This window comes from Egretta garzetta, unplaced genomic scaffold, assembly GCF_000687185.1.
Source record: "Egretta garzetta isolate BGI_Z169 unplaced genomic scaffold, ASM68718v1 scaffold89, whole genome shotgun sequence".
NCBI lineage: Eukaryota > Metazoa > Chordata > Aves > Pelecaniformes > Ardeidae > Egretta > Egretta garzetta.
The window spans coordinates 2,724,472-2,746,634 of NW_009269997.1; the positions used below are offsets into that span (position 1 = coordinate 2,724,472).

The 22,163-nt window shown below is 41.1% G+C and overlaps 1 protein-coding gene across 3 annotated transcripts; it reads left to right on the forward strand.

Moving 5' to 3' along the window:
• Positions 1-4,785: 4,785 nt before the first annotated feature.
• RASGEF1B (RasGEF domain family member 1B) lies at positions 4,786-21,696 on the forward strand. 3 transcript variants are annotated; one of them, XM_009647460.2, is made up of 14 exons: positions 4,786-4,962; positions 6,745-6,867; positions 7,855-7,992; positions 8,442-8,444; positions 11,020-11,232; positions 11,331-11,405; positions 13,268-13,363; positions 13,917-14,019; positions 14,814-14,893; positions 16,197-16,292; positions 18,276-18,371; positions 19,609-19,732; positions 20,384-20,456; positions 21,637-21,696. In XM_009647460.2, the coding sequence occupies exons 1-14, from the start codon at positions 4,786-4,788 to the stop codon at positions 21,659-21,661; spliced, it is 1,422 nt and encodes a 473-aa protein (XP_009645755.1). In that variant the 3' UTR covers positions 21,662-21,696. The 3 variants fall into 3 exon arrangements, with proteins under 3 accessions (XP_009645755.1, XP_009645756.1, XP_009645757.1); XM_009647461.2 differs by lacking the exon at positions 8,442-8,444; XM_009647462.2 differs by lacking the exons at positions 6,745-6,867; positions 8,442-8,444.
• Positions 21,697-22,163: the final 467 nt, after the last annotated feature.

The following is a 22,163-nucleotide window of genomic DNA, read 5'->3' on the forward strand; positions in this document are numbered from 1 at the left end:
GCAAGTAAGGCATATGAAACACCAGTTTGGGAGGTTTTCAGGTTTCTTATCTTTTTGATAGCTTGAGCTGTAGAATTTTACTTTACCTTTCAGTGCAAGAAACAAATGCTTTGTAAGCAAAGGAAACTCACCCAGCTGTATGAAATGCAACCAGTAGCCTCTGTGTCTGGTACGCTGAGTAGCCTGGGTCGTTGTCTAAAATACTCCATACTTTTCAGAAACACTTCAGAGAAAGCTGTATATTGCTGGCAAGCCCCTAGTCCTTACTTCCTTCCTATATGTTAAAGCCAAGGCTTATTCTGGCTTGCATAGACTTTCCCAGGTTGGTGCAAGCCGTTAAGATTCATAGTCCTTTCCCCAGATGTCTCTTGTTTTGCCATACCTCATTTTGTAATGGCATCCTTAAGAACAGTGGGGGATGGTAAATGTGTTTTGGGCTTTCTGACTGTATGGTGAAGCACCTCTGAGGGGATGTAATTGCACAACTGAGGTTTTAATCTTGTATGAGGAGGTGTGCCTTGGGACTCATAACAAATTCAGTCACTGTTCCTCTGGTTGAGGGATGTAGTATGGGAGATACATGTACATAACAGAGGAGACGAAAATGTTTGGCAGTGGCTTTAAAGGCACCTTTCATAGCTACTACTGAATCCCTCAGTGGGTGCTTCAATAAAGGATACAAGCTGTCCATACTGTTGGTTTTGTTTATACACCTGATGTGCAGACCAAGCTCTTTAAATTAACAGAAAACAAACCAAGGCAACTTTCCGCTGTTGTGGAACAGATTTTTTTTTTTTCTGTTGCTGAACATAGAGGTTTGGACAAGCACTTGGCAGCCTGGAAATGACATCTGATTCCTTTCGTTTTGCTGAACTGGAACTCTACTCTTGCAGGAAATGGTGGGTTTTTGAACACATCATCTTTGGCTCTGGCTTTCTTTTTATACTACTGTTACTGGGAAGGTTGAGACTTCTTTCTTGTCAGAGGCTACTCAAAGTCAGAATTTGGATCTTAGTGCCCAAGATCTCACAGTCTCCATAATGATACTAAACGCAGAAAAAATATTTTATTCTTCTTTCCACAATGCAGAGAGTTACCAACTTCTCTCTGTCAGAGGAGAACATCACTGGTAGAGCCAGGAAATTATTTCATTGCTCTTTCCTTTGGGTTGCATCTTCAACAACAACAAAAGAAGTGCCAATTTTTTTTTTTTTAAAGAAGGAAAAAAAGAGGAGAGAGAAGTGTTTTACATGTTAGTGGTAGCCAAAAGTTCCCAAAGCCCAGTTAAGATGTCCCAGTTTTAACTCTTGGGATGTTTTTTCACTAGAACCATATTTCCTGTCTTTTTTTCTAATTCCTGCTTGTCAGACTTTGTATTTCTGTGGTTTATCAATATTTTTAGGTCCCAAGATACCTCTGGTCTATATGCCAGGGCTTTGTGGACCAGATTCTGCTCTGTGACCAAATCTCAATTCCACTCAAGTTACTGTGAAGGCAGGGTTTGGTGTTATGTATTTAGCTCCTGAGCCAATTAGAACAAAGCATTGTGCTTTATGCCTCCACCTCCATATAAAATACAGCAGAAGAGTCAAGGTAATAAAAGAGTCCTTCTGGAAAAGCATGTGTTGTATGAATCATCCTGTTGGCTATGCTGTATTTCTCTCTGTCACACTTTGATATCATCCCTTTTCATCGCATGGAGAACACGTCCTGTGTCTTGTTCACTTAGAAGTGAAATCCTCAGTGTCTGAACATGGAGCATACAGAACATCTCTTGGCTGGTGTAACTGGATGTGTCACTGAAGCAGAACTGAACTGTCTCTATCAAGCAGCTTCCAGAAACAGATAGCAAACAAGTGAGCCAGTATGTACCTTTTGCAGCTAGACTTTTGGGTATTTTATTTTATTGCTATGAGTCAGTATATCTATTAATGACCAGATGACTTTTTTCCTTCCTCTTGATGAGGCACTAGGAAGCCCTGTTTGTCTCAAATTTAGTTTTGTCTGGAGAAAAATCCCATGTGGTCCTGGGAGTGGTTTTGTGCTGAGTGTTAGGTGTATCACTGATGAAACGAGATACTGCCTGCGTCTGCTGTGGTGAGGGTTACACGCAATCACAACTAATTGCTGGCTAAAATCTCTGCAGATTCCAGTCTTGCCCTGAATTGGGCTGCTCTGGTTAATACGAGATCTGGATTGAAACCGCTACTCTTCCTTGTGTTTTTACAGTGCCAATACTGATGTTGTTTTGCAGACACAAACTCACCTTTCTCACTTTCTCTGTGGAGTATTACCTTGGAGCCACAGGGCTACAAATGTTTGGTGGGCGGCAGTGTTTATACGTTGTCCACTACCACTTGTCTTCTGGCTGAATAAACGTTGCTACAATAGCTAAAAAAAGTTCTGAATTTTGGTGCAAACAGGACATCTTTCAGCACCAGTGGGCTGCAGAATATTTTGGATTTGTTCAAGTTTGTGGTTTGCAATTAAAACATGGTGAGCTTTACACAGTATATAAACCTAGGAAACACTGCAGAAGGTTCCCGTCAGCTCCTTAGTAATATTTTGTTTCTTAAACTTTGCTAGCCTTGCAAAGAGCTGAAAGACCGAGAGTCTTTATCCATAGGAATGCTTTATCATTGCAGAGTGTGGCCGTGGTTGGGTTGCACCTCACCTGCCCAGTGATTTGAACTCTCTTGTACAGGAGTCTTGTTTTGTTCAGTCCTGCACCTTGTGCTCTTATGCTGCGGCACGTATATTTACTTTATTCTTCTATTCTCCCAATTCATTGGGCTGGATGGAATTGAATCGCTGGTTGAACAGCTGCACAGAGTGACTAATGTCACTTTTCAGACATGGAGACTCCTCACTCCCATTTTGATGCAGGTATCTTTTGGCATCTTGCAAGGCAGGATTACCACAGGTCACATAGACCAGGAGGCTCTCTTCACCAACCTTCTCTGTCTTTGCAACTGGTTTTGGCTTTCCCTTACTGTTTACGTACTGAATCTCTTAGTCTTGTGCAGGTTTGAATGCTTCCATAGTCTGGACATGCTTCCAGAAGCAGCAAGTCTGTGGCACTCTGTGTGGTGCTTCAGGTCCCCAGGAATCTAGCTAATAACTTAATAGCTTCTCATCTCTACTGAGCTTACTCTGAAAAGTGCTTTGTTGTGAGTTGCAGAGCACACAGATGGCAGCATGCTATTTATCTCCAGGCTGTCACATCACTAGTTGTTCTCAAAATGGGGTGCCTTCACAGACTGGTGTTCGCTGAGGTCTGTGTCTTTAATGAGCCTTTTCCTAAATAGGATTTGATACAATGGAGAGAAAAGCAACAGCATCTGCACTTAGAATGATAGCTCAGAGGCATTAATGCTTTACTCAGCCACACGCACATGCTTTGTCAACACACAAGCACAGCTTGTGGACATTATCTTCTCAATTTGATCTCCCTTGCCTCCCAGTTGTGGGGAGGATGGGAAGCAGTGTGCGATACCTTTTTGCATTTAATCTGTCTGCTCCCCAAATGTGGTTGGCCCATGAGCACTCACAGCCCAGGAACTGCTGTAGTAGAGTTAAAACCAGCACATATTTGTGGCTAAAATTGGGCACAAACTTAGCTCACAGTCAAGGCTATAAACCCCAGGTTTCTTAAACTGACAAGAACTGCTACTCCCAGAAGGCAGGGGAGGGGGTAGGAGAGGGAAGGAGGGTATAACTTAATTCTCAAGTAATCAGAGAGATTTTATCCTTTGGGCTTTTCACACATTGCATCACCAAAAGAGCTCTTTGATGGTCATAGCCTCCTTGCCACCCAACTACTGCTCTGGATGACTGAACAGCCTGCAGCATTGGCTGATCTTTTCCTTGGTAAGACATTTTTATTCCATGGGCATTGAGATGCAGACTGATAAGTAAGTGCTTTACTTAAGTATTAAGAAAATCTGAAGCTGGAAAACACAGGGCTGGATTTTTCACATTGTCACAGAATTTGGAGAGAGGATTTAGCATCTCTGACCCTGCTCGCATCTTTGATATCATTGGTGAATTTGGACGACATTGTTAAGCAACTATACACAGGCATATTTTTCCAAATTTCTGTGGAGCACTCAGCGAGTAGGTAGAAACAGATGCGCTGAAGCATTGGGCTTTAGCATGGGTCACACCTGTCACAGTGTAATTGGAAAAAAACAGCAGTGATTTACCAGGGCAGAGTTGGGAAATTGGAGCTTTTGATTGCAGTTACACGGCTGTCATGTTGCATAAGAAGACTGTCCTCACACATAACCTCTTCAGGGCTTCACTTCAGTCTCTCTCTGTCTCTGTACTGACTGGGGCTGTGTCAGCCCCTGGCATCCTGAACATGCTTCCCCATCAGAGTGCTGATCTGCTATCAGGATTTGCCAAAAGTTGTCAATGAACATTATGCCACGTCCCCAAAAGCTTTACAGAAAGTTTGATTTCCCAAAACCTGTCAGGATTCCTGTACGCTCCTTCTAACTCTTAACCTTGACCTCTTATCTGTCATTTAATGAAGAAACAGTAAGATACAAAAGAAGCACTTGGCAATTGCAATAGGCAGTGATGAAAGCCTGCATTGGCCCTTCCCTGAGAGATCTGTGCGGGCTGGAAGACGGTACAATCTTTACTGCTGTGTGCACGCAACCCAGGGTGTGACGCTGGGTTTTCTTCCTAGTGCAGTACTATATCTGGAGTGTAGAAAGCCTCTTATGTTGCACCTTCTGGTAATTATTCCGTATCTCTTGTGTGTCTCCTCAGGAAAGGATGCCACAGACACCTCCCTTTGCAGCTATGTTTGACAGCAGCGGCTACAACAGGAACCTCTATCAATCAAAAGAGGACAGCTGCGGAGGGCTCTATTACCATGACAACAACCTCTTGTCGGGGTCTCTGGAAGCTCTGATCCAGCACTTGGTACCCAATGTAGATTACTATCCTGATGTAAGTCTATACACCCAGCTAACTATATGGCTGGGCCTGATGCGTCTCATAAAGGGGAACTTTAATATGTGCAGCAAAAGCAGAATGTGTCACATCAAACTGCTAAAGAAGGGGTTCAAATGACTGATCAGCAATGATAGGATAAACATGTGCTTGATGCGAGTGTAGCATGCAGTAACTCACCTAACTTAGGAAGTCTAATTCTTTATTACTCCTGTTGTGAGGTGCCCAATCCTGGTGACTCATTTATAAAAGTACATACCTAGTGGGGCTGACTGTTTGATGGATTGTGTGTACTATTGACCCTTAAAGATCTGTCAGGAAAGCTGAGGAGAAAGGCATGACCACTGGTGTGACAGGATGAATGCATTTAGTTTAAAAACAAACAGTTTTAATGTGTATTTCCCATTGCTCATCTGAGGTCCACATGTACCTTGCAATTAGCAACTGAACTGTTGAACTAGTACCACGCTGTTTGGAATTGGCAGAGGCTGGATGTGAGAACAGGACGTTTTGTGATCTGAGAATTTTTGGCCTGTCTAGATGCATGCATGCATTGAAACGCTTTATATAGTTCTTGGAAAAGAAGAATGATATCAAAAGGTTGGGAGGGCAGTTGGGGATGATTGAGGGATGATGAAACTGCATCTGTGCTTCTTGAAAGGCTTCTGCTGAAGATACAACTCCACTTATATTCAGCTTCTGTTATTGTCATAGATCTAGTCACATTTCAAGACAGGATCTTTTTTAACTTGGGTCAGAGTTAAGAGCGGCACAGGACTGTGCTGATTCATAAGCTAGTGCTTATCTGTTAATGCTTAATGTAAAATTTAAACATGTAGCAATTTAGACACCAATTTGGTCAAACATCATGATTTATTCCAAGTCTCTAGAACTGAAACATTGTAGACTACTTCTTGTGGGTGCCATAGATACTTGGCTACTGGCGATTTGGGGAGTGGATATTTTGAATATCCATCTTGCAATGAGTTCAAATCATGATATATGGAAAATTAAAGCAAAATAAGGAGCTTCTTCCTGTAACCTCAGAATGAGTTACTAATTTTTATTCTTTAAAATTAAGCTGTCTAGTTCCCTCCACTTTCACCCAGGACATGAGCAGCGTTATGAGAAATGAGCAGTATTGGGGATTCTTAAAGGAAGCACAAGGTCGTAGTGTGCAGTTTACTTAGGTCAGACAGGCAAACACAGCGTAGTAAAGGTGGTGTATGTGGCGTATTTGAGTCAGCTCAACAACCTGGTTAACTGCATCTTTTTTTGTTCTTTTTCGGAACACTGTTTACTTTTCCTAGCAATGTGGAAGCAGACAAGATTTCTTTGTTGGTGTTCTCAGTATCTTGGACTTGCAGCCTGAATTTTATTCCATTGTCGGGCTAGAAAGAGTTATGTAATCTGGTAATGGCGCTCATAAAGGTTCACAGTAGAGCAAAAGAGTTGAAATTTTATTCTGAATAATTTCAGGTACTAAGCTTGTAATAAGGCTGTATGCAATAGGAGAGCTAAACCAGCCCTGCCCAGCCTTGTTTTGGTTCAGCCTTCCATAACTTGACTCAAGCACGAACTTACAATGCTGATTCTGGAGCAATGACAAGTGTTAAATTAAATGCTTACTGCTGTAGTAATAGCTCTTGGCACAGCCACATGCAGAGTTTTCTTCTGCAGATAGTAAAGTATTAGGAACCGATTTGTCAGGAATGCATTCTGAGAAAACATAAAACCGGTGGTAATTTATCTCTTTCTCTGTCTTTCTCTTGTTCGCAGAGGACATACATCTTCACCTTCCTTCTCAGTTCACGCCTGTTCATGCATCCATATGAGCTTATGGCCAAAGTCTGCCATCTATGCATTGAGCAGCAGAGACTAAGTGAGCTTGGCCTGGACAAGGTAAGATCCCTCGCTGTCAGGGACTTCTGTTAGTTCCAGTCAAATGTCTCTACCCTGCCCACAGCAAAATGCTCCTACTCAAGAGAGTCCTCAATGGGATTAAACAGACTGAAAACCTGATAGAACCAACCAGAATTTGACCCTTTATTCACTGACATTAATGGGAGATTTCCACACTGCTCAACCTGTCCTGTGTGAAGACTGTTGCTGCTGCATTGTTTGTTTTACCAATACGTGGGCCAGAAACAAAGTGCTTGCTGTTAATGACGTGTCCTGCACTGGCCCTGCAGTGGTTTCTTTTCTTCCAGGGTTCTGAATGACTTGATGTACAATGCCAAAATGTTGGAAAAACGTAACGATGAATTAAGCACGTCAATGGGAATTACGCTGACCTGTCTCGTGTGCTTAACCTATATGCTTGCGGAGTGGCTTAGATTGCTGGTCCCTTTGCATGGGAATGCGTGTTTTTTGGTGTGTTGTGTCTAGAGTTGAAAGGGGATGGGATGTGGACGTTTGGATAGACCCTCCACCCCAGTAGAAAATTACACAAATTAAATTAAGATACTTGAATAATTCCACTGCTTTCTTACTATAAGGTGTAGTATGAGCCTAAGTCTTGGCAGAACTGAAGCTTATTGCTTTCATTGTTGATAGTTAGCCATAAGTTATGGAAATGCTGATAAATGTCTTGCACTGAGACACTCCTGATAATGAGGGGAATAATAATAAGATAATAGATAAGATTTCCACCTACCTGGGGACTGATTTCCAGGTCAGTTAAGCCAATCAGTGTCTCTTCATTGGCTTCAGTGGGTATTGGCTCTGTCCTGTGATCCAATGCTGAATTTAATTAAGCTTAAACATTTAAGTGACCTTCACAGCCTTATGCTCCACAGTATCCTACAGAAGGGAATTCTGTTTCCTTTGGGTTAGATATGTGCTGTATTGCTGTTACATGCAATATTCCTCCTCACCATTTTCAAATAGAACCGGATACGAAAAATTGCACCCAAAATCCTACAGCTGTTGACTGAATGGACAGAGACATTTCCTTATGATTTCCGAGATGAAAGGATGATGAGGAACTTAAGGGAGTTGGCACAAAGAATAGCCAGTGGTGATGAGGTAAGTTGTCCGTGCACAAAGTTATTGGATAAAAAGGCATTCCTTTAATGCTTTCATATTGCAGGTTTGTGGTTCTTAATAACTGGCTCTGGTATGGCTCTGGGTGGCTAAGCTAACTTATTATAAAGGTGATGGTAGGCAAAAAGTTCTCTCCGGTACCTAGGCCTAGGGAGACACCACACAATGTAAGCAAATCCTTTTCAAAGCACAGGCAAGGTTCACTCCATCTCTAAACCCATGATCTAATTGCGTATTGTGCAGAAAGACACAACTTGGTGGATGTTAGTATTTTTCATTTTAGTGATTCTGCTTGGAAGAAGCTAGATAAGACACTGGAAAGCCTTGCATATTTGAGAAATCCCTACCGATGTTGTTAATTTCTTCTATTTGTGTCAGTAAGGTGTGTTAAAATCTGGCCTCTGACCTGTAGGTCAATGGAAGAGTTATAGCAGGTTTGGGAAAAAGTTTCTAAAAGAAAAATGGACCAGGAAGAATTGTCTTGAGCTTAAAGCATCAGATACGGACTCGGAGGAAGTCCATCATATTCCTTCCTCTGGATGGAGCACACGAGGAAATCACCTTTTTATAAGTCCCAGTTCTCAGATGGAAGTAAAGTTTCACAGGGATATTATGAAATATTTTGATGCTTAACTGATACTTGTCTTGTAAGTACTGAAATAAATGCGGCCAAAAGCCAAGGCTTATATTCACTTAGTGGAAAGTCAAGTAACAAGGTTTCAATAAGCAGATCATGTGTAGCTGGCATAATACTAAGATTACAAAAGACACTGCAGTGGTATTTGGAAGAACTATAAATGCAAAGGGCAATTGCTAAATGGCATTGTGTTTCTAGTGTTCCTCAGGGGCTGATGTTCCTTATGTAAGCTTTTGAATAATGATATGGACAAGGCAGCAAATGGCATGTTAACAAGCATCTTGGTAAGCTTTACTGGGAGGAGTTGCGAGCACTGCCAAAGGCTTGGAAAGATCTTGAGAGACTGTACATAGGGATGGAAGAGAACAAACCTAAACTGAATTTGGAAGCTGAAATACATTTTGATGTTGTGAAAGTGGGGAGGGACAAAAGAAGATGGGACAAGAGAATGAGATACAGTATGGAATACAAATGAAAAAGATATCAAATTTCATGGGCAAGCTTAGAGTTGCTGCAAGATAGCTACAGGGGGCTTTGGACTGTGGAGAGGCAATAGGCTTGCCTTCACTATGGGGGTGCCAGGAGGCACCTTTCCCTGTATAGTGCTCCTGCTGTGTTGCTTTGTTTCTGGGTACTCTTAAGAAGAAGAAATACCTGCTGGCACAAAGAGAGAGAGTGAGCTGTTTAGCCTGGAGGAAGTTGAGTTGATGGATGCAAGAGTGAAATGGCAACAGAGAAGGATTGTCTACAGTGAAGTTTCTGGCAACACAGGCAGTTTTAAAGAGTGAAATAATCTATTGAGCAGAAAAGAGACTTACAAACTGCTAGAAAATGAGCACTAGGGAGCAATCTTACGCTGGCAGCAAGCTATAGGTCTTTTCTAGCTCTAGCTTTGAGGGTTTTTTGACTTTGAGGTTTTCTTTAGAAAAACAAAGGGAAAGAAAACGCTGCAGTAAATTGACTTGTGTTATTGTGGACTGCTTGGAACAGTATCCCGAGCTGCTTGGCTCTGGATCAGGAGGGAAAGGGGAAGGCAACAGGGTCTTCTCCACACACGCCTGCACCAAACCACAAGTCAGGTTGGAAAACAGCAAGGCAAGAGCGCGCACGCTCCCAGTGAGTGCGGTTGGGCTGGCAGAGCAGGGGACATTTCAAAGGCACAGTGCCGGTGGGGTCTGCCAGGATGGCTACAGGGCTATCCCTTGGGCACAGCCAAGGGCTGCTCGATGCCTCGCACATATCATCTGCTGCCTCTTGGGTTAAGGCAGTTCCCAGCTCATGGAAAATTTTGACACGAATAATTTTGTTGTTTTTGTTCAGCTTGGGCCGAACCCAAATTCCACAGAGGCACCGGGATGGCCCCGAAAGCCTATGTTTTAACCAGTTTATCTGTACATCCCGTGAAAGATAACCCAATTCCCGGTGCCCCCTGGGTGAGATGGCTGCACCGAGAACACTGTTTGGGATCCCTTGTGCAACCCTGGCTCCATATGGGGTGCAGGAAGCTGTAATGCAGGCCTCAAGGTACATTTAACAAGTAACAAGACAAATTCAGCCTTGGCTGAACACAACTGACTTCAAGAATGAATGTGACCTAAGATAGTGCTGTTGTATTTGAGCAAGTTTGGAAATCCATATAAAAGTAGAATACAGGAAACATTCCTGCCTCGGACTGATCGCACAATACTGTGCTGCCAATAGGTTTTGGATGCTCCTTTTTTTTCAGCCACTTAGGTTTTAGTTTAGTGGCTTTAGGATGGTATGTGGAATTGGGAAGGGTAACCACCTTGGGGTCAGTAACACAGATCTAACTACTTAAGAGTCGAGTACTGCTCCTACTTAAATTTGTCACTCCCGTTAACTTAAACCACCATGTGGAAAGGCCTGCAAGGTAGAAGACACATGATTTTATTATCTTTTCCTTTTTCTCAGATTTACTGCGAGTTTTAACTCTGACTTCAGTGAAACTGGTCTTGATTTACTTGAGAGGAGCCGGCCCTTTTTTCGTAATTGAATGACTGTATATTGTTTTTTCTGTGCTCTTAAGCAGCGGAAGATAGAGTATTTTCTGTTCTTGTATTTTGTCTGGTGATTGGTGGCACTTTTCATGCAGTAGATTGTGCATGTCTTTTCTGCTGTTCCTTGAGCTAACTGGGTCACTATTGAATCTCTGAGACTATCAGTGTTTAAATCCTCAGCTGGATTCGTTTTGGTCTGATGAAATGCCAATATTAGAAACTCACATAGTAGAGTGTATTTTAAGTTGACAACAAATACAGGTATCGGCATCAATCTGTTTTGGTATTATGCAGACTTTAATACTATCTTCTCACATTTTGAAAACGTCTCTCAATTGTTTCATGTCATGACAGATGTATCGGAAGAATGTACAGCAGCTCCTCCAGAACCTGATTCGGAAGCTCACCACTGTTAGCCAGTATGAGGAAGTACTTGCAAAAATCAATGCTGCATCCACAGATCACCTCACGGTTCTAAAGACCAAGCCCCAGTCAATCCAGAGGGACATAACCTCAGTCTGCAATGATCCCTACGCGTTAGCTCAGCAGCTGACACACATAGAGCTTGTGAGTTGTTATACTTTAAGTATGATTTCATCCTTCCCCTCTTTTTGAAATGCAGGTTAACATAGGCTATGACTTGGTTGCTTGTGTCCTTTGTTTAGGAGAGACTCAATTATATTGGACCAGAAGAATTTGTCCAGGCCTTTGTGCAAAAGGATCCTTTGGATAATGACAAGGTAATTGGAGCAGATCTGGAGCAGCTTTGAGATGTGGCATTTAACATCCTGGAGCTCAGGTGCTCCATGAACTGGAAGTGAGGTCCAGCAACAAATGAGGACCAGCAGAAATTACCTTTATAGTGAAAATGCTTTAGACTTTGTCTTAAAAATTTTGTTGATGATCTTTCTTTCTGGAGGACAACTCCTGAAGCTCCAGAACTCAGCCAACAAATAGACTTAAATGAACACATTTGCTGTTTTTTCTGATTTAAGCTAAGGGAGAACTTAATCCTGTGAGTATTTTCTCCAGGCCACCTTATGTGGTCTACAGCTGGAAAAAAAGCCGAGTTTAACTTTGGCTTTTGCATTACTCATTTTCAACATACATTTTTCGCTTTAGTAAACTGAACTCTTTGCAGCAAACTGGCAGGTGTGGCAATTTGCAGGTAGAGCACACATCACAAAAAGGGGTCAGTGAGCTCTAGATCCAGGTGAGATGAAGGGCAAAGATGCCATGTTTTTAGCTAACTGTGCTAGAGTTATCTTCTTGAGTGCTGCTTTCAAGATGACTTGTGCTCTGTAAATAAGCCATGCCAAAGTCAGGCAGTTAAAACTTGAATTACTGTCCTTCCTAAAGCTGGCAAACAGAATAGAATGACTCAAGTTTACAATCTGATGTTCAGTCAGACAGTTTCTGAAAAGGATTTTGTAGGTAGAGATCACCAAAACTGTTGTTTATCCATTTTTAGGCAGCCCTGAGATGTGGTGTGGGAATCGTTCCAAGACACTATAGAACAAAGAGCACTGGTTAGGAAAGGGAGAATCCAGTCAAAATGGTAGAGCTGATCTCCCAAAGTTAGGATGCAGTATGTTAATTTGGCATCAACAACTGAACATAATGTGCCAGTGGAGTGGGCTGGCCTCTGTTTTGCTTCTGCACTTGCAGAGGACATAATGTTGTCTCTACTATATCAATGGGACAGGAATGAGGACTGAAACAATACTCATGTTCAAGGAAGCTTTAAGCAGATACTTAACTTTGTTTGCATAAGTCTATCCTAAGTCCTTAAAGCATCCTGGTAGGACTTAGAGCAGGTGATGTATTCCATATGCCTGCTTGAGCGCTTTACTGAGCCAACAGCTCAAGAAGTTATACATGCTCAAATACTATCACTGCTACTTTCCCTTGTTGTGCTTTAACCCCAACCAGCAACTAAGCACCATGCAGCTGCTCGCTCACTCCCCCCTGGTGGGATGGAGGAGAGAATGGGAAGAGTAAAAGTGAGAAAACTCACGGGTTGAGATAAAGACGGTTTAGTAGGTAGGACAGTTTTGGCAGGCGGGTGTTGAGCCATCCCCAGGAAAGCAGGGCTCCATCACCCATAACAGTTACTTGGGAAGACAAATGCCATCACTCAAAATATCTCCCCCGCTTCCTCCTTCCCCCAGCTTTATATGTTGAGGATGACATCATATGGTATGGAATATACCTTTGGTCAGTTGGGGTCGGTTGTCCCAGCTGTGCTCCCTCCCAACTAAGAAGTGCACCCCTACCCTACTCGCTGGTGGGGTGGGGTGGGGTGGGGTGAGAAGCAGAAAAGGCTTTGACTCTGTCTGAAGCCCTGCTCAGCAGTAATGAAAACATCCCTGTATTATCAACACTGTTTTCAGCACAAATCCAAACCAGCCCCATACTAGCTACTATGAAGAAAAATAACTCTACCCCAGCCAAAACCAGCACATCTCTAAGCTTTTTGTCACTTCGAGTAATTGAGTTATTCCTGATTACTTGACAATGTTTGGGGATGGCAAGGCAGAAAGCCAAAAGGGAAAAGATGAAGATTACACTAAAAAGTTGCTTTTTTTTCTTCTGTCTGCAGAGCTGTTTTGGAGATCGAAAGAAGACCCGGAATCTGGAAGCCTATGTGGAATGGTTTAACAGGCTCAGTTACTTGGTTGCAACAGAAATCTGTATGGTGAGCAAGGACTTTTTCTGCTAAAAGGTTTTTTTAGCCTTGTCTAAAACTGTTTCAGGTTTGGTGCCCCTTCAGTGTGCCTTTTGACTTTTCATTCTCGTAACTCTGTACTTTTTCACATGGGGATGAAGTCAACGGCAGGGCTGAGGAAGAAATAAGTTCCATGTTTTCAGCATCATACTCGTGCCTCAGCCTTGTTCATGTGACACGGTGATGTTACACTGGGTTAGCCCTTCTTGGCACAGGAGTACACCTGACCTGCCCTTGTCTACTGTGAATTCCCCTTGTGAGGGGAGGGATCTTTTCTCTCTTCTGCTGACCCCTGTCTCTGCTCTGCTGTTCTTCGTACCTATCTTCTCGGCAGAGCTCTTTACCTATTGTCTTTGCTGGTATTTGGGTTGTCTTTGCTGTCCTGATGGCTTTTGAACACAATAGTGTGTCTTCTACACGTAAAGCATTGTGCGAAGTTGTGGAAAAGACTTTTTACAGGGGTGTTGTTTTGGGGATGGGAATTCCCTGCTGAGCATTAACACTCCAATGGCATCTCTTGCAGCCTGTAAAGAAGAAGCAGAGAGCAAGAGTGATAGAATATTTCATTGATGTGGCACGGGAATGTTTTAACATTGGCAACTTTAACTCCTTAATGGCTATTATTTGTAAGTATGTGTCCTGAGATGTTTTGTCCCTGTTTCAATCCAAATGAAAGAAACACGGTGCTTTATACAAAAGTCTGCTGCTTAGCATGCTCAGCAGTGTGAAGTTGGGAGGGGAAGTGGTGGAGAATTGCTCAACGTTATTGTAGTGTTATGTGTGTAAGAAATTATTTACTGCCGTAGTGTAAATTACAGAAAAACAAAGTTTTTATTGCAATTATTCAGAGATCTAAATCTCCACTTTTTGAAACCAACTTTAGTGCTAAATTGGAATAGCAATTCTTCCTGTAATATGGAGGATTGCATTATGCCTTCCATCATTTCTATCGCACCATAAATATCCTAGTGGAAAAATTCCACACCTTTTTTATATCTGCGAGGAAAATATTGGGAATATTTTTTTAATTTGAAATGTGAAAACTTCATAGATATGTGTAGTTTTCACTGAAATATGTAAGAGATGGTGTTGAGAAAATTCACTTGCGCTTTTTTATTGTATATTCATGTTTTCTCAAAACCACATTCATGTTTTCTCAAAACCACATTCAATTATGTCATAGCATGTTTTTTAGAGCTTTCATTCTGTAAGAGATGCTGATTTTGTTTCCAAAGTTGTTTTTAACATTGGAATTTCAAGAAAATGATGAATGTGATTTCTGAGTAGCTCTGTTGAAAATATTTGTTACTGGTAATAGCTTCTTTGCTTTAGAAATACTTACTAGCTTTAGCTACTTGAAAGATTTTTTTTTTATTATTTTTTTTTTAATACTCCAACAATTTCTCTCTCTTATATCAAGCTGGCATGAATATGAGTCCCGTGTCTCGGTTAAAGAAAACTTGGGCAAAAGTGAAGACAGCCAAATTTGATATACTTGAGGTAAGCTTGGACAATATTTGGACTCAGGGCTGTTAATAGCATTTTACTTCTAACTGCTCTAAGATGTGAGTTTGGCTTCATTATGATGTGTTTAATTTAGTATATTTGTGCTCTTAACAGAAATTCTAGAAGATGTAATAAGAATTGCTCAGCCAACTTGTGCTCTTTTGATTCGGAAGAAGGAAATTGAAGTAATTTATTTTTTTTTTAATTCCCAAACCCACCTCCTAAGAATTATTAAAAAATAATAATAAAAATGTAGGTAACCTCTTGAAAAGGAGATGTATTTGAGGGAGACAGTGTGGATTGACCTAATGCGATTCTGCCTTTGAAAATCAAGTTGAGCTGTAAGGTGGCTGCCTTTCCCTTTCAGTGAAATTTGTCTTGAACTAACTGATTGCCAGTTACCTTCAGGTAGTAGACACTTTTGTCAAAGGTCATGTAGATGCAGCAGTGTATGAGTTTGTGATTTACCCACAGTTTATTTACTAACACGTTACTTATCCTGCTGTAAATGGCAATTGGTTAATTCAGGTTATTTATTAGTAAGATAAAGAAAATGTAATGTTTTGTACTTCATGCAAGCATGAAATGTTTATTAATATCATCAGGAGATTTGACTTGTGCTATGACAACAGATCAAAAACTGGATGGCTGTAGCCACCTCACACTTCCTTCCCCCAACCTTGGGTAGGAAGTAGTCGTCTTTGCATCAAGGGTGGCTGCACAGCTCAGGAAGTTGCTCCTAAGATTACAGCCCTATTTCATTTGACCTTATTATGCAGGCTGGATTTTGCTGGTTAAGGATGTGCTTTGTGAGCCATGCAGTCATCCTAGTCATTGAGGTGCAGCAGTCAGTCTTGGAGCAAAGACATGAGGGCACCAACAGCTTTAGGTGTCTGATCTTACCTTGCCACTACAACTGAATCAGCTCTGAGAAACCTGTATGCTAGGAAGATCAGAATATTAGTACCAAGACCCATTGTTTTCTTAGATTTTGGCTTTTGAGTTAAAGCTGAGCTACCTTCTTTGTGGAGAAAGAAAGAAGGTCCATGAAGCCTGCCTTTGCTTTCCTGCCCCTGATTTGTGTTGGATCCCTTGTTGTGCTGAGTGAACATTTTTTTAAAACAAGGTTCTCTTCTGATCGAATGAACAGATAAAGAGATACTGCTGTCCTCTAAAAGGCCATATTTGTGATGCCGTTCAGCAAACCTATTGCTTTTCAAAATAGTTGCTCAAATGAAAAAGAACTGGTTGTGGTGATGCCACTGGCTCCTTATTTACATTTTTTCATGCCTTGTAGCATCAGATGGATCCTTCTAGCAATTTTTATAATTACCGAACTGCTCTGCGTGGAGCCACTCAAAGGTCCTTGACAGCTCACAGCAACAGAGAGAAGGTATGTTTACAAATGACTTGGCAGTGGGCAAAAATGAAATGTGCTCGGTAAGTTGCATGGTAAGGTTTTGCCTTCAGATTCTGATTCTCAGCAACTCTACTCCTGGTAGCCTTTTAAAAAGAATAGAAACCCTCAAAACTGATTCCCTCTTTATGGGGAATGTCTAAATATTACCTGTAAGCTACCAAGAAAGTAAATGGAGTATTTGAAGAAACCAGGTGGCTCAATGAAAATTACCATCTTAGGGCTGCCAGTTTAGTTTGGTACTGACTGAAAGCTGAAAATATTAAGTGGCTTTGATTATTTAAATAAAATAAGTACATTGCCTCAGCTCATTTCTTTTTTGACAGCGAACTTTATCCTGCAAACCAGTAATACAGATGGAAAGGCTAAGAACTAAAATGAGGTTGATTAGTAATTTGTTCTTAGAGCTGCTACTTGTGCTCAGTTTTAAGTGGTTTATGGTTTAGGGTGGAAAAACTTTAAAATTTACTCAGAATAGGTATTCTAAAACTCAAATCCAGACAGAGCTTCTGTCTAGATTCTGTTGAGTCCCCTTCCCGTGTGCAGTCTTTAGATGAGCTTTAAATATACTCTGGAGTTTTTTAGTGGTAGTGGTGAGATGAATCAGGTGGATTTGTAATGCAGTGGGTTAAAATCCACCTCCCAGATTCAAGAGTGGCTGTGAACTATGCATTAATACAGGTGGCATCTTTCTTTGCTCTTTAAAATAAATTAGCTTTTGAGAAATAAACTGGATTTGGTCACACATTAATGCAGCATCTCAGCTGTTGTTCTTGTGGAAAGGAGTCAAATAGCTTTCTAGCTACTCCCCACTTAGAAGCAGTTGCTCATCAACTGCTTATAATATTAGGACTTCATGCTGTGTTTAATGAAGCTGATTTTGGTGCTCATAGAATAAACTACCAGGCAGGATGAAACAAATCCATGTGCTGTCTGCTGGTCTATATTGTTGTTAGACACATGTAAATAAAAATGGGGATTATTTTTTTTCTGAGTCCTAAGGGTCTGTTCACATACCGTTCAAAGTACCAGAAGTTTAAATGTAAGATGCTTACTTCTTTTCAGAGAAAACTGAGGTTTAAGACTTCAGAAAAAGAACTTACAGATACTGAAACAGTGCTGCGGTGTCTTCCATGGAAATAGTAATAAGTGATATTTGTTTCATCCCCAGTTACAACAAGGATATGCAGCTGTGAAAATTTTTGTAGGATGCAAATTAAAATAGTCACTTTAAGAATGTAAGAATGTTCCAGCATTCTCCAAAGAAAAATACTTTGATTTGTTCAGTTGGCAGGAAATGCTTCATTTTGAGCCAGTCAGTGCCAAGGTTCAATCTCTTGCACGAGCTCAGGGAATTGTAGTTTGAAAGCCATTTGTACGGCTAGCCCCAAATTTTCCATGGTATGCTTTAACGTGCATCTCCCCTCATTTACCAAGCAAGTCCCTGTCAAGAAGGAGAGCTGCACTGAGAGATACCCTCTAGGAATTACATGTAAGAAGTAGGTACCGCTGAGCTCTTGTGTTCTGGAATCTTCAAGGAAGAATGAGATAGTGAAAACAAGAGGGACATGACATAGAAATTAAATGAGTTAGGCATATTGTTGTTCTCAACAGTCCTCATAGACACAGTTCACAAGCGGTGGAGAGCCAACAGGTCCTTTAGCTGTGACCTTCAGGGAGCTACATGCCAAGAAGAGCTCAAGGTAATGGAAGCAGTTTGGCACAAAGCTGGAAATAAAACTATAGGGACAACTTTCTTTATCTATACACATCACGTATTTTAAAATGCAGTGAATGCAACATTTTTGTGTAGTGAAAGAGAGGGATAGAGGGATATCATACAGATCTTAGTCTTTCAGTATTTTGCTTACCTTTTGTACCACTTCCTTTTATTTTCTCTGTAGAGCATTAAGTTTTGATTCAGGATTGGACTGAGAATAATATTGTTCTTTCCCTTAGATTGTAATACCTTTCTTCAGCCTCTTGATCAAAGATATTTACTTCCTCAATGAAGGTTGTGCCAATCGTCTTCCAAATGGTCACATCAATTTTGAAGTAAGTAGAGCACTGAGTGGTGTATTGATACGGGGGTCAGCCCCTTTAACAGAAAACTGAAGTAGGTCATGGTTCAGCTACCATTGGATTCTGGGAGAGCAAGATTAGACTGCAATTTGAGTGTATCTGTTGCTTCTCAGAGGAGCTGGGAGGTAGTCAGGAAAAAGCAGTTTTATTGAAGATGGAATGTTTATCAAAACCCTTTCAATATTCACAATTTTTTAGTGAGGAAAAAAGTCAGAACTTTTTTCCAGTGCTCCAATTCATCTAAACATTTCAACTCACAGATATACCATACTTCGTGACAAAATCATTCAAATTAGTATTTTAGGGCTTCTCTTTGAATTCCACATGTAAGAAGTGAGTTCATCCTTTGTCAAGATATATATCCAGGATTTTTGTACATGTAAGTCACAGGTTGTCTCTGAAGAAACATGATAGAGCAGCAGTGAAGGAGTTTTGAGTCCCTTGTCTTTCAATAGTTCTTCTGCCTCGGATTTCACACTTGTTATCTGACAGCGTGGATTACCCAATGATATGTTTTCGGGTGCTTTCAGCTTTCAAGAAGCCTGGGTCACTCGTACAAAATTACAGTGCGTTTCACTTGTAGTCATTGGTTAGCCTGGTTCTAAAGCTAGGCTGTGTGATGATCTGGAATGTCCTTTTACTCAAGGAATCCATGTGCACTTGAGGCATGTTAAACTTTAACTGAAAGAGTTTATCAGTGAATGACATCAATACAGTACATGAGAAATGGGGTTTTTTGGCATAAATTTCCAATAAGAAAATTGAGCATTTCAGATTAACTAACTAAAATGGAACATCTGGATTTCGAAATGTCAGTGTTAAGCATCTAGAGACTTTAGATGTGAAAATTACTAAATAGTTCACTGCGAAACAAACAAGCATGAGCATCATCAAAGTGAAAAGTTGGGCATAAGGAGTGTTATCAGCTCCTTGAAAAGAAACTGAGTGCAGATCACAATCTAATATTTCTATTCATAAAAAACAACACTCCAGGGTGGAGGAGTGGGAAGTCATCCCAGTTTGAAACAGAAATGCCAAAGTTAGAAGCTGAGTTGTTGAGTCAGGCTATGTTCAATTCTAGCTTAAAAGCTGGGGAGAATCTAAGCCTGGGACTTGAAACCAGGATCTTTCTCTTTTTAAAAAATGTTCAGGGTAAACAGGTACTGTTCAATATATAGCACCTCTTCTGTTTTGTCTTCTATTCTGACAGAAATTTTGGGAATTGGCAAAACAAGTCAGTGAATTTATGACATGGAAACAAGTGGAGTGTCCTTTTGAAAGGGTTCGGAAGATTCTGCAGTACTTGCTCACTGTCCCAGTCTTCAGTGATGATGGTAAGGAGCTCTGGACTTTGCAGATCTGGTGTCACGGGCTACTGCTTAGTCTCTCCCCATGTTAAGTTGTTGCTTCCTCACAGTAAAGAAAGACTTTGTCCTGAGACATCTCTGTCTGACAAGTAAAAATTGCTTCTCCCTTACAAATGAGAGAGAAAATAAGATTTTTCTTTTTATGTGCATGTGGTCTCTGAGAATTGACATTATCCTTTTCTCTGAAATGGAATGAAAAACTTGATGGGATAAGTGGTCCCTGTAAATATCATCTGAAGTGTATTTATATGGACTTTCAGGATGCTTTACACTAAAGAGCGCTGCATGAGAAAATAAATGGGGACTTCGCTGGTTGCTCACAAAGCACCATGTCCCTGGGCTCAGTTTTTTCTTTCAAGTGTTTTCTTTCACTCTTCTGCTTTTGAGGTTTTTTGCTAGTTGTTTTTTTCCCCCTCAGGGTAGTCTTTGTTCTCATGCATTGTCTGGATGTAATTATAAACAATGCTATACTTCCTAATGGGATTCTGGAGCCCTAAACTGAGGGATCTGAGGGATGGATAATACAAGCCTGCTTCATTAACTTCAGTCCACTTTCCAGGGAGGGCAAATTTTAAAATGCCAGTAGGCCTAACATATTGTATTTGCTTCTGATTGCAGCACTTTACTTGGCTTCCTATGAGAGTGAAAGTCCTGAGAATCACATTGAAAAGGACAGATGGAAGACACTAAGGTTTGTGTCAGAGGTTACCCGCATCAATAAGTAAAGAGAATGGGATACAAAGCAAGCATCAAACAGTTAAAACCAAATGGCCTACTACATGTTTCAACAGATGGGGCACAGCATCGGTGTAAATTCCCCCTCTGATCTGGGACTCTGAGGGGGGGCGGGGAAGAGAACAGTCTTTATCTTAAACCCTCTCAAGCCTTCTCTCTCTTAGGGGATGGGAATTAGAATAAGTAATTTTCTATCTTAATTTCTTGTGTTATTCAGTGTAGGAAAAAATACTTTCTAAACTTCGAAGAAATTTCTACATCCTCACAAGTACTATCAGAGCACTCTGTTTTCCAAGCAGATGATTCTGCAACTACTGCATCCCTTTATGCATCTAGCCTTTCGGACAGGGATGAGGTTTGCACAAAGATGGCTCTGGAGCAAATGCATTCATGAAACCACGTAACAATTTAGAGTCCAGGCAGGGAAAAACAAATTTAAGCAAAATCCTATTTTTGGCTGGTTGAACATAGCCTTCTGTTTTACTAATTGTGAGAGGATATGTGAACCATTATGGCAGTGTTTTAGCTTGTGCTTTGCCAATCAACTTTTTTTTTTAAGTTGAATTCATGACAGCAGAGAACACTAATCAGGTGCGTAGATGGAGACACAGAATTAAGCAGGTGTGTGCATAGTCTGTGTGTTCATCCCTAAGCCATTACCTCCACTTTAGTCTTAAAATTACAAATATCCCAAGGAACTGACCATTAGTCAGGTATCTTGTCACTGTTGCAGGCAGCTGGTACATTAACACCTAGAGATACCCGTGGATGTAACATCCCAACTCTTCTGATCCACTCTGCAGCACCACAGCGAGACAACTGAACACTACAACCATAAGGGTTCTCCTGAGGCAGTGTTGTTTTTTCCTGGGATATCACAAGGGGATGTAAAAATTCCATCTGATTAATCCCAGTTATTTTGGGGAGAGGGCAGGGATTGTTACTCACATCAGTGCACAGGCACTCGGCATTACACAGGGTGGCAAGATGGACAAAGACTCCGAGCTTGAAAGTCTGTGACAACATGAACCTCAGTTTTGCAGGATCCTTATCTGAGACATTCTGAAGCTGTCTGAGAAGATTTACATCATTCTAATGATTGTCTTTACTTATTTACTTTTTCCTCTTCCTTTCAGGTCAGCACTTCTGGGCAGAGTCTAGTGCACAAGATGGCTGCTGTTTCTGCCATCGCTGCATTATGTGGATTACCAAGGGGCATGGCTTGGTTTATTTTTCTGTACACTGAGTGGCATTCAAAGTGATGAAAAACACGCAGTCAGTTGCAATATTGTGTCAGCAAAGATGAAACAAGTTAACTCAAAACTCAAAACCAAACAGGCAGCTTCTCACATCTGACATGAGGTGAAATCACAGCCCACTCGGCTGTGATTCAGGCCTATGTACTGATTGAAGACAGCACTGGCAGAATCCTTTGAAGAGCTCAGATGCCACCTATGAATCATTTCACACCTGGATGGAATATTTTTCCTGTTCCTTCTGCCAAAGTTTGCTGCTACAAGAACTCTGCAGAGTTGATAGTAGATTACAGAGAGGAAAGAAATCACCATTCCTTTCAGTGAAATCCAAGTCTGCATTGAAGAACTTCCATTCCTAATAAGCTGAATATAGCCAGGAACTTTGCCTGACTGGGATTGCTAAGAAG